Genomic DNA, 13663 nt, shown 5'->3' with positions numbered 1-13663 from the left:
GGAATATGGGGACCTGGCAAGGAATGTCTTACTGAGCAGCATGGAGCCTCATCATGGGCACTACTCCGCAGCCAGCCGTGTGATGGTGGATGGAGAGGCCAGCATGGCTAGAGAAGAGGCGGCCACACTAACAGGTGTGCAGGGCTCAGGATCCTATCCACCTGCACCTGGAACAGATCACTACACTCCTGGTTCTGGAGCCAGCCAGAAGATCCACACTCCAGGCGTCGGCCACCATGGTCCTACTACTGGACTCGGCTCCAAAGCCCCTGATACCGGACCTTCGCTTCCATCTGTAGGACAGAGCGTACCAGCTCCCAGCATCCTTCCTCCATGTGAACCCAACCAAACTTATGCTGCAGGACCAAGCTCTGCTCCCATTCAGAGGCCTACTCCGCAACCTAGAGTCTCCAACAGGTCCCTTAGTGCCCATGCATCCAGCAAGCCTAGTGCAGAAACTCTGCGTCACTCCCCTGCTCCAGGTCCTGTGTCCTCTGCGACCCGAGATCCTGTGTCCTCCCCTGCTCCAGGTCTTGCACCTTCTTCCCAGGGTCCTGCATCCTCCCCTGCACCAGGTACTGCACCTACTTCCCAGTGTCCTGCACCCTCTCCTTCCCCAGATCCTGCACCCTCTCCATCCACAGATCCTGCACCTTCTCCTTCCCCAGATCCTGCACCCTCTCCATCCACAGATCCTGCACCTTCTCCCTCCCCAGATCCTGTACCCTCTCCTTCCCCAGGTCCTGCACCTTCTCCCTCCCCAGGTTCTGCACCCTCAACTTCCTCAGGTCCTTCACCTTCTCCCACCCCCGATCCCGCACACTCTCCTTCCTCAGTTCCTGCATCCTCTCCTGCCCCAGGTCTTTCACCTTCTTCCCAGTGTACTGCTCCAGGTCTTTTGAAAGCTTCTCCGACCCCTTCTTCCCTTGTGCACAGTTCTGCTTCAGAGACTCTATCAGGATCCATGCAGCCTTCAGCCTTAGGACTCACAGACTGTGTTACACAGGCTACTACACCACCTTCATGCCGTGCACCCTGCTTACAGCCTCCAACCACAGGACCAACACAGATAGCCGGGGCCTCCTCTCAGCAGGTCACTAGACAGACGGGATCCTCCAGGCCTACTTATATTACAGGTACCAACAAACTATCTCTGGGAACAAACCAGACACCTGCATTCAGATCTAATCAGGCCGTAAGCTCAGGGGCCGTCCAGCTTCCCAACCATGCAGCCACCCAGCAACTATCAACAGGATCCAGCCAGCCGCCTACCACAGGTACATGTCAGTCAGAGCGCAACCAGCCTCCAGTTACTTATTGTTGCCAATCACAAGTTCTTCTCTCTGCTCCCCATGTTCCTTTCTATACCCCAGGCCCCGCTCCCAGTCAACCTCCAGTCCCTGCTTCCACTCAGCCTCCAGTCCCTGCTTCCACTCAGCCTCCAGTCCCTGCTTCCACTCAACCTCCAGTCCCTGCTTCCACTCAGCCTCCAGCCCCTGCTTCCACTCAGCCTCCAGCCCCTGCTTCCACTCAGCCTCCAGCCTCTACTTCCACTCAGTCCCCTATCCTCAACTCCACTCAGCCTCCAGTTTCCACTTCTATGCAGGCTCCAGCCCCTGGTCCTGCTCAGCCTCTGGTCCCTGCCTTCATCCAGTCTCTAGCCTCCACTCTTCAGCAACCTTCTTTGACTGTACAGAGCCAGGCTTCCCCTATTGAGCCCAATCAAACATGGGTCCCTACCCAAAGCCACCCTCATGTGTTAGGACCCAACCAAACCTCTGCTCAAAGCCAAGCTCCTGCTGCAGGGTCCAACCAGTCTCACATCTCAGGGGCTTGCCACGCCCCCATGTCCAGTCGGCCTTCTGTTTCTAGCCAGGCCCCGGTCTCTGGTCCGAACCGACCTTCCGTCACAGGACTGAGCCAGACATCATCAGGACTAAACCAGACTCCACCGCTTGGTCAGAGCCAGTCTCCAGGCTCCGGCCTAAGCCAGTTCTCAGCAGCTGGAGTGAGTCCTATTCTCCCAAAGTCAGAGGCTCAAGAGCAGATTGAAGTGGAGGACCCAGGCACCTTCATGCAGCGCCAGTTTGGGGCCTTTCTACAGCCGGCCGTCAACAAGTTCTCACTGCGCATGTTTGGTAGCCATAAGGCGGTGGAGATTGAGCAGCAGCGGGTTAAATCTGCCGGGTTTTGGATCATCCATCCTTACAGTGATTTCAGGTCAGTGGTTGGTAGGACAGACATGCTTCTGTGTTACGTCTGTGTGTATATATATAAATATATATATATATATATATATATGGTACTGTGTAGGTCACCCCCGGAAGGCGCTGCGATTTACCATGTATTAGGTTGTACTTGGCGCGGTGGGCACTGTCTTCACACTGGTGGTGCAGATTATAGTTTGTGTTGTAGTTTTAGGCCCGGGTGAATCTGTATGGGGTTGCCCCTTTGTGGTGAATGGGCTCACACTCTCAGGGATTGGGAATGATGGCCGGATTTGGCGTTTGCATCTGTATGTGTGCTCCTTCAGATGGACGGATGTCTCTTTCTTTATATATGTAGCCTGGAGTCAGAGAGACTACAGCCCTGTTACATAAGTGAGCGTGTCCTCAGGATGAGCACATTCCAGAACATTCAGGTATCACAGAATCGGCACACTCATCACACAAATTCAGGTATCACAGAATCGGCACGCTCATCACGCACATTCAGGAATCACGAGATCAGCTTGCTTATCACATGCATTCAGGCATCACAGGATTGGCACACTCATCACACACATTCAGGTATCACAGGATCGTCACGCTCATCACACACATTCAGGCATCACAGGATCGGCACACTCATCACACACATTCAGTTATCACAGGATCGGCACACTCATCATGCACAGCACATTCAGGCATCACAGGATCGGCACGCTCATCACGCACATTCAGGCAACACAGGATCGGCACGCTTATCACATGCATTCAGGTATCACAGGATCGGCACACTCATCACGCACATTCAGGTATCACAGGATCGTCACGCTCATCACACACATTCAGGCATCACAGTATCGGCACGCTCATCACGCACATTCAGGAATCACGAGATCAGCTTGCTTATCACACGTATTCAGGCATCACAGGATCGGCACGCTCATCACACGTATTCAGGCATTGCGGGATCAGCACTCTTATCACACGTATTCAGGCATCACAGGATCGGCACGCTCATCAAACGCTTTCAGGCATCACGGGATCGGCACATTCATCACATGTATTTAGGCATCACAGGATCGGCACGCTCATCACACGTATTCAGGCATCACAGGATTGGCACGCTCATCACATGTATTCAGGCATCACAGGATCGGCACACTCATCACGCACAGTCAGGCATCACAGGATCGTCACGCTCATCACGCACAGTCAGGCATCACAGGTTTGGCACACTCATCACACACATTCAGGCATCACAGGATCGGCACACTCATCACGCATATTCAGGCATCACAGGATCGGCACGCTCATCACGCATATTCAGGCATCACAAGATCGGCACGCTCATCACGCATATTTAGGCATCACAGGATCGGCACGCTCATCACACGCATTCAGGCATCACAGGATCGGCACACTCATCACGCACAGTCAGGCATCACAGGATCGGCACGCTCATCACACCAATTCAGGCATCACAGGATCGGCACACTCGTCAATCATATTCAGGCATCACAGGATCGGCACGCTCATCATGCATATTCAGGCATCACAAGATCGGCACGCTCATCACGCGCATTCAGGTATCACAGGATCGGCACGCTCATCATACACATTCAGGTATCACAGGATCGGCACGCTCATCACGCACATTCAGGCATCACAGGATCGGCACGCTCATCACGCACATTCAGGCATCACGAGATCAGCACGCTTATCACACGCATTCAGGCATCACAGGATTGGCACACTCATCACACATATTCAGGTATCTCAGGATCGTCACGCTCATCACACACATTCAGGTATCACAGGATCGGCACGCTCATCACGCACATTCAGGTATCACAGGATCGGCACGCTCATAACGCACATTCAGGAATCACGAGTTCAGCTTGCTTATCACACGCATTCAGGCATCACAGGATCGGCACACTCATCACACACATTCAGGTATCACAGGATCGTCACGCTCATCACACACATTCAGGCATCACAGGATCGGCACACTCATCACACACATTCAGGTATCAGAGGATCGGCACGCTCATCACGCACATTAAGGCATCACAGGATCGTCACGCACATTCAGGCATCACGAGATCAGCTTGCTTATCACACACATTCAGGCATCACAGGATCGGCACGCTCATCACACGTATTCAGGTATCACAGGATCGGCACGCTCATCACACGTATTCAGGCATCACAAGATCGGCACGCTCATCACGCACATTCAGGCATCACAAGATCAGCACTCTTATCACACGCATTCAGGCATCACAGGATCGGCACACTCATCACACATATTCAGGTATCACAGGATCGTCACGCTCATCACACACATTCACGTATCACAGGATCGGCACGCTCATCACGCACATTTAGGTATCACAGGATCGGCACGCTCATCACGCACATTCAGGAATCAGGAGATCAGCTTGCTTATCACACACATTCAGGCATCACAGGATCGGCACACTCATCACACACATTTAGGTATTACAGGATTGTCACGCTCATCACACACATTCAGGCATCAGAGGATCAGCACACTCATCACACACATTCAGGTATCACAGGATTGTCACGCTCATCACACACATTCAGGCATCAGAGGATCGGCACGCTCATCACACACATTTAGGTATCACAGGATTGTCACGCTCATCACGCACATTCAGGCATCATAGGATCGGCACACTCATCACACATATTCAGGCATCACGGGATCGGCACACTCATCACGCATATTCAGGCATTGCGGGATCAGAACTCTTATCACACATATTCAGGCATCACAGGATCGGCACGCTCATCACACGCATTCAGGCATCACAGGATCGGCACACTCATCACACGCATTCAGGCATCACAGGATCGGCACACTCATCACACGCATTCAGGTATCACAGGATCGGCACGCTCATCACACATTCAGGTATCACAGGATCATCACGCTCATCACACACATTCAGGTATCACAGGATCGTCACGCTCATCACGCACATTCAGGTATCACAGGATCGGCACGCTCATCACCCGCATTCAGGCATCACAGGATCGGCACACTCATCACACACATTCAGTTATCACAGGATCGGCACACTCATCACACGCATCACAGGATCGGCACACTCATCACACATTCAGGCATCACAGGATCAGCACTCTTATCACACGCATTCAGGTATCACAGGATCGGCATGCTCATCACACACATTCAGGTATCACAGGATCGGCACACTCATCACACATTCAGGCATCACAGGATCAGCACTCTTATCACACGCATTCAGGTATCACAGGATCGGCATGCTCATCACACACATTCAGGTATCACAGGATTGGCACACTCATCACGCAAATTCAGGCATCACAGGATCGGCACACTCATCATGCATATTCAGGCATCACAGGATCGGCACACTCATCACGCATATTCAGGCATTGCGGGATCGGCACTCTTATCACACACATTCAGGCTATGTTCACACTACGTATATGTCCGGCCACATATTTTCGCGGCCGGACATATACGTGTTAAACTCCGGCCGGGAATTTATGCAAGTTGCGGCCGGCTACGTACAGACCGCGAACCCGTAGTCTACTTACGCTTCCCGAGCGCCCTACGTAGCGATCTGACAGCCGTCTTTTACTTGGAAATCTTCGCCTAGCCCCAGACACCCCACAGAACCTTTTGGATTGGCACAAAAAGCTTGCAAAATGAAGAAATCACCACTACGTACGGGACCGCATGTTACGCTACGGGCGTAAGTTACGGCATTTTCGTCCTCAAACAATGGTCTGGTTCATTTTTTATGGCGCCGCGTACGATCCGGGCGTAAGTTCGTACGTAGTGTGAACTGTGCAGCCGTACATCGTATACTTTCCATTGTACGCAAACTACGTAAGTCTCCGGCCGCTTATTCACGGAACGCGCTACGTCTGGAGACTTACGTAGTGTGAACATAGCCTCAGGCATCACAGGATCGGCACACTCATCACGCATATTCAGGTATCACAGGATCGGCACTATTATCACACACATTCAGGCATCTCAGGATCGGCACACTCATCACGCATATTCAGGCATTGCGGGATCGGCACTCTTATCACGCACATTCAGGCATCACAGGATCGGCACACTCATCACACACATTCAGGCATTGCGGGATCGGCACTCTTATCACGCACATTCAGGCATCACAGGATCGGCACGCTCATCACACATTCAGGCATCACAGGATCGGCACTCTTATCACACACATTCAGGCATCACAGGATCGGCACACTCATCACGCAAATTCAGGCATCACAGGATCGGCACACTCATCACGCATATTCAGGCATCATAGGATTGGCACACTCATCACGCAAATTCAGACATCACAGGATCGGCACACTCATCACGAATATTCAGGCATCACAGGATCGGCACACTCATCACGAATATTCAGGCATCACAGGATCGGCACACTCATCACGCACAGTCAGGCATCACAGGATCGGCACACTCATCACGCATATTCCGGCATCACAGGATTGGCACACTCATCACGCATATTCAGGCATTGCGGGATCGGCACTCTTATCACGCACATTCAGGCATCACAGGATCGGCACGCTCATCACACATTCAGGCATCACAGGATCGGCACTCTTATCACACACATTCAGGCATCACAGGATCGGCACACTCATCACGGAAAATTCAGGCATCATAGGATTGGCACACTCATCACGCAAATTCAGACATCACAGGATCGGCACACTCATCACGCATATTCCGGCATCACAGGATCGGCACACTCATCACGCATATTCAGGCATTGCGGGATCGGCACTCTTATCACGCACATTCAGGCATCACAGGATCGGCACACTCATCACGCATATTCAGGCATTGCGGGATCGGCACACTCATCACGCATATTCAGGCATTGCGGGATCGGCACACTCATCACGCATTCAGGCATCACAGGATCGGCACACTCATCACACACATTCAGGCATCACAGGATCAGCACACTCATCACACACATTCAGGCATCACAGGATCGGCACTCTTATCACACACATTCAGGCATCTCAGGATCGGCACACTCATCACACACATTCAGGCATCACAGGATCGGCACTCTTATCACACACATTCAGGCATCACAGGATCGGCACACTCATCACGCACATTCAGGCATCACAGGATCGGCACACTCATCACGCATATTCAGGCATTGCGGGATCGGCACTCTTATCACACACATTCAGGCATTGCGGGATCGGCACACTCATCACGCACATTCAGGCATCACAGGATTGGCACGCTCATCACACACATTCGGGCATCACAGGATCAGCACTCTTATCACACACATTCAGGCATTGCGGGATCGGCACTCTTATCACAGATATTCGGGTATCACAGGATCGGCACGTTAAATGATAACTTTCCAGGAGTTGTTCTCATTGACGTGCGTCCAGCATTCCTCTTCTTCATCCAGAACATCTCTCTGTCACCCTCTGATCACGCTCTGATCATCTCCAGTCTCTTCAGAGGGCAGTATATATATATAGGTGCAGTCATATAGGTATGGTGCAAGTAGGTAAAATCCCAATACCTGGCCTTATCATACCCATTGTCGGTATCAATTAGTATTACTTCATTTATTAAAGGGCTGTCCAAGAAAATTTACTGTGTGAGGCCAGAGTCAGGACAGATCAAAAACAAGAAGAAACATATACTCACCTACCCCAGTCCTCTGCTGTATGTCCCGGCTGAGCAACGCTTCCTCTTTATGTTTCACCATGAAGAGTCACTGAGTGGGCACCTCCTCTGTGTTAATCATGTGACCAGCATTATGGAAGTCCCATGGGTCCTGCTGACCTATGTACACATACAGAAAGCAGGTGCAGCAGCGTGAGAGGAGAGGCATGGGGGTGCACTACCATCCCCCTCTACCCCATCACTCTTCTCTCTGACAGCGGACGCTCTCTTCACGGGAACATCAATGAGAATCGTTTGCAGACTGGCCAATCATTTTAAAGGGATTGTTCACCAAAACATTTTTTTTTAAATCAACTGGTGCCAAAAAGTGCCAGAGATTTGTAAATTACTTCTATAAAAAAATCTTCAGTCTTCCAGTACTTATCAGCTGCTGTATACCCTGCATAATGTGGTGTATTCTCTCCAGTCTGAACAGCAGGAGAGGTTTTCTATGGGGATTTACTGCTGCTCTGGACAGTTCCTGACATGGACATAGGTGGCAGCAGAGAGCACTGTGTCAGACTGGAGAGAATACACCACTTCCTGCAGGACATACAGCAGCTTATAGGTACTGGAAGACTGGAGATTTTTTAGAAGTAAAGTACGAATCTGTGGCACTTGCTGGGACCAGTTGATTTGAAAGAAATTTTTTTTAGGTAAACTAGCCCTTTAAGTTGTTTAGTGTTTCGGAAAAAGTTACGATCCTCTGGCTAGTGCTTCTCAACTGTTTTGTCTCAGGAGTCAAATCCAAATATCCTCTAGGTTACCACCCTTTATCCCCAGCTAGATGGTACCAGGTCGGTTCTGACCCCATGAATCAGGAGACAGCAGTGTGTGAGGTCATAAGCAGGCGGCAACAGTGTAGACAGGAACAGGCGCTTCAGGGTCAACAATCCATACAGTCCAGTACACGGGGGTCAGGATTACTCCTGAGTGTCTGCACTGGCTGAGAAAGCACACCCACCCCCTACAGGCCAGACCAGGAGCCACAGCAGGGAGACAGGCAGCATGGTGGCGGCCATTGTGAGAGAGTGGCAGCAGTGAGTGACGGTACACTGGGGCAGCCAATCGGGCTGAGATACACAAGTCTTTATGTAGATAAAATATAGGAACCCCAATTCTGACTACAAAATAGAGTAAATGGTAAAGGAGTGGACACAGCCACCAAACATCATAGAGACATAAGTTATTATCGGTCGGGGTCTGACTGTTCTGACCCCGAACGAGCGGAGAGGAAAGTGCACATGGCGTATTCTATTCCAGCACAGTGTCATGTGACCTGATGGCTGCGTTACATCTATGACTTCTATGACACATCACTCTACTGATCGCTCAGGATCCAAACACTCTCATCCCAACCCATAAAAACGTTTCACCTCTTTGTGACAAAATTTTTTATTTGTGACAAGTCTGCTCTATTTTCTATTACATAAAGACAATAGGACATCCCATTCTACACCTGTAAACACTAATATGGAGTCGCTTCCCCTTTGCAGGTACCCCAGCCTTCTGGGACGACTTTCTAGGGGTGTCTTTGGGGATTTTCACCCAGAAAACATTTGTGAGGTCAGATCCTGGAGAAAGCCTAGGCTCACAGTCTCCATAGATGGGGCTGGGGTCAGGGCTCACAATCTTCATGGATATCTGGTCAGCCACGTTTCTCCACACCATTCCTACAGTGCTTATTAGTTAGTGAATTACTTTACATGCGGCCGAAAACTATAATATAAATGGCTGCACAGAAGATTTGGTCAGCTGATGACGATCGTTTGCTCCTCACCTGATGGTTGGCTCGTTGCCTGATTATTTGCTCATCGGCTGATGGTTGGCTCGTTGCCTGATTATTTGCCCATCGGCTGATGGTTGGCTCGTTGCCTGATTATTTGCTCATCGGCTGATGGTTGGCTCATCAGCTGATTGTTTGCTATTCAGCTAATGGTTGGCTCGTCAGTTTATCGTTTGCTCATCGGCTGATGGTTGGCTCGTCAGTTTATTGTTTGCTCATTGGCAATGGTTGGCTTGTCAGTTTATCGTTTGCTCATCGGCTGATGGTTGGCTCGTCAGTTTATCGTTTGCTCATCGGCTGATGGTTGGCTCGTCAGTTTATCGTTTGCTCATCGGCTGATGGTTGGCTCGTCAGTTTATTGTTTGCTCATCGGCTGATGGTTGGCTCGTCAGTTTATCGTTTGCTCATCGGCTGATGGTTGGCTCGTCAGTTTATTGTTTGCTCATCGGCTGATGGTTGGCTCGTCAGTTTATTGTTTGCTTATCGGCTGATGGTTGGCTCGTCAGTTTATTGTTTGCTCATCGGCTGATGGTTGGCTCGTCAGTTTATTGTTTGCTCATCGGCTGATGGTTGGCTCGTCAGTTTATCGTCTGCTCATCGGCTGATGGTTGGCTCGTCAGTTTATTGTTTGCTCATCGGCTGATGGTTGGCTCGTCAGTTTATTGTTTGCTTATCGGCTGATGGTTGGCTCATCAGTTTATTGTTTGCTTATCGGCTGATGGTTGGCTCGTCAGTTTATTGTTTGCTCATTGGCAATGGTTGGCTTGTCAGTTTATCGTTTGCTCATCGGCTGATGGTTGGCTCGTCAGTTTATCGTTTGCTCATCGGCTGATGGTTGGCTCGTCAGTTTATCGTTTGCTCATCGGCTGATGGTTGGCTCGTCAGTTTATTGTTTGCTCATCGGCTGATGGTTGGCGCGTCAGTTTATTGTTTGCTCATCGGTCTAACCCAACCTCTACTAATTACTTATTGTTCCCATCCGTTGCTGGCGCCCACCATTAAGTTAGAGCATCACAGGATGCATCAGTAGCTATCCACTCCAGTGGTGAGCACTGTATGGTGGCTCAGTGGTCAGTACTCTATGGTGGCTCAGTGGCCAGCACTTTATGGTTGCTCAGTGTTCAGCACTCTATGGTGACTCAGTGTTCAGCACTCTATGGTGGCTCAGTGTTCAGCACTCTATGGTGGCTCAGTGTTCAGCATTCTATGGTTGCTCAGTGTTCAGCACTCTATTATGGCTCAGTGGTCAGCACTCTATGGTGGTTCAGTGGTCAGCACTCTGGTGGCTCAGTGGTAAGCCCTCTATGGTTGCTTAGTGTTCAGCACTCTATGGTGGCTCAGTGTTCAGCACTCTATGGTTGCTCAGTGGTCAGCACTCTATGGTGGCTCAGTGGTCAGCACTTTATGGTGGCTCAGTGTTTAGCATTCTTATCTTTCTGCTTTTAGGTTCTCTCTTTGAATCTGACCATGGTCCATGCTACAGAGAGATAGGAACTGAGCGATGACGGTGTAGCATTGTGGAATATGTTGGCACTATATAAAAACTTATAAGAGTAAAACAATCAGGCATGGTAAAATCCAGTGTTGCCCATGGTGTTCTCCTCCAGTAGCAGATGGTAGCCCCCATACTGTTGACAGATCTTGTCTCCATCAGCAGAATCTGCTGACAATGACAGTGACTCCTCCCAGAGAACAGTATCCCTGCAGCTTCGGAACCACAGATCTAGATGATGACATTTATTCATTAGACAACGTCACCGACTGTCTGCTGAGTCATATGCTGCTATCTCTGTCTACTACAACAGTCTGTATATAATGTCTCTGCATTGTGACTGTCTCGACTTCATGTCCTTACTACATCACACAGACTATAGTGTAAAGTAGGGGGACCTTTACTACAGCTACCTCCTAAGTGCTCTCTCCTTATTGTTGCTTTCTCTTACCACTGTGACTGTCTTGGTTTTACACAGTAGACTCCATTATTGGGACCAGAAGCTTATATACAGAGTAACCACCATGTGCAAAATGGTTAACAACTAGGTTTGGTAGATGTGCCATATTCAAAATGTCGCTGCTCCCCCGCTTACTGTACCTTTTCCAATGTGTCCCTGCTAAGATCCCGAGCTCTTTTTTTTAAAGCGCTTGCGTCCCTGCAAATCCGTTTCATTTGGAACGGCAAGCCGGCGCGCCTGAAACGCACCATGCTGTGTAGATCTAAATCACAGGGAGGGGTGGGGCTCCCGGACTTCAGACTGTACCATCGGGCTGCAATGCTAACCAGAGTGTTGGACTGGTGCAGACATGCGGACAGCAAACCATGGGTCAAGGTGGAGCAATCGTTCACGCCCATTCCTCTCTCCTGCCTCCCGTGGCAGCACCCGTCCGATGCGCGCCCATTGATTGGCCACCCTACTATCGGTCCCACTATACAGGCATGTGCGAGCTCCTTGAGCCGATCTGTTATGCTACCCCATAGATCTGCCTGTTTCCCAGTGCTGGGAAACCCCGCCTTCCCCGCGAGCCTGGAGGACCCTGTCTTCCGCTCGTGGATAGGGGCGGGTAAATTTCGGATTGCCTCTTTCCGCTCGGGCTCTGAATGGGCATCTGCGACTGCACTGGGAGCCTCGACAGATCCCACACCGCTGGGATTCTGGCGCACGACTCAATTGCGCCACTTCCTGCATACCCTTCCACTGGCATCTGCATTTGCGACCTCATACACCGCCTTCGAGACCTTGTGCTTAGAGGAGGGTGCATTGAGGCACATCCTGTCACTGACGTACTCTCTGTTAGTCTCTCCTCCTGATTCCCCCCCACCGGACTTCCTCCTCAAGTGGGAGGCAGATTTGAATATTACATTGACAGACGCCCAACGCGACAAAATACTCACCTTAGTACATAAGTCCTAGGTGTCCTCCAACTTCCAGGAAACAGGGTACAAGATACTCACACGCTGGTACCGGGTTCCCGCCAGCCTTCATGCTATCTGGCCTGAGGTAGACCCCCTGTGCTGGCGATGCGGCTCTGATGTAGGAACACATCTACACATATTCTGGTCCTGTCCGACCTTACTCCCCTTCTGGACCAAGGTCCGACAGGTTATCAAAACAGTAACTGGGGTGTCCTTTGATCTACCCCCTGCACTATTCCTCTTGCACCATTGTCCGCTCCCATTTCACATCTACAAGAAGTCCCTACTCCGGTTCCTTGTCATTGCGGCTAGAGCGTGTATCCCGTTGCTCTGGAAAAAAACCTCAGCTCCACCTTTGTCCCTGTGGTTGGGCAAGGTGAACGATATCATGCATATGGAGGACTTGACGTCTTCCCTCCAGGAGACCAATGCCAAATTTACGGCGACTTGGTTTTCATGGATGGAGTACAAGACCTCCCCTGACTATTTGTCTCTGCTGCAGGCTCCTGTCTATTCCAAAGGAGACAGTCAGCATGTATGTGGGTGTATGTGATCAGCAGGGTTGAATTCATACCGCCGATCATCTGAGAGCAACTCCACATGGATAAGCGCCCAGAGAAGGAGAATATCCCCTAGACCACCAGCTTGTTTTCTTCCAACAGTGGCTGATGTTTCTCTAGTTACACACCGATGTCCATCCATTCCATAAAGCAAAAAAACGTTTCTAATTGGAGAAGATAGCCCTTTGGTAAAGGGTTGTCTTCTCTGCTGATTAGTAAAGGGCTGTCTTCTCTGATGATCGGTAAAGGGTTGCCATCTCAGCTGGTCGGTAAAAGGTTGTCTTCTCCGCTGGTTGGTAAAAGGTTGTCTTCTCAGTTCATTTGTGAAGGGTTGCCATCTCAGCTGATTGGTAAAAGGTTGCCTTCTCTGCTGGTCGGTAAAGGGTACTCTTCTCTGATTATGGATAAATGGTTGCCTTACCTGGTGAT

At 50.4% G+C, this 13663-nt stretch overlaps 1 protein-coding gene across 1 annotated transcript in view; it reads left to right on the top strand.

Moving 5' to 3' along the window:
- The first annotated feature begins 624 nt into the window (after window positions 1-624).
- HCN3 (hyperpolarization activated cyclic nucleotide gated potassium channel 3) overlaps window positions 625-13663 on the top strand; it is a 45846-nt gene continuing 32807 nt past the window's right edge. The window contains exon 1 of the mRNA XM_069950773.1: window positions 625-2220. Within this exon, the coding sequence (XP_069806874.1) occupies window positions 965-2220 (1256 nt within the window). The 5' untranslated portion in view covers window positions 625-964. The remainder of the gene's footprint in view (window positions 2221-13663) is intronic.

The sequence above is a fragment of the Dendropsophus ebraccatus genome, chromosome 13 (assembly GCF_027789765.1).
Source record: "Dendropsophus ebraccatus isolate aDenEbr1 chromosome 13, aDenEbr1.pat, whole genome shotgun sequence".
Taxonomy (NCBI): domain Eukaryota; kingdom Metazoa; phylum Chordata; class Amphibia; order Anura; family Hylidae; genus Dendropsophus; species Dendropsophus ebraccatus.
This window is presented reverse-complemented; position numbering and strand designations above follow the sequence as displayed.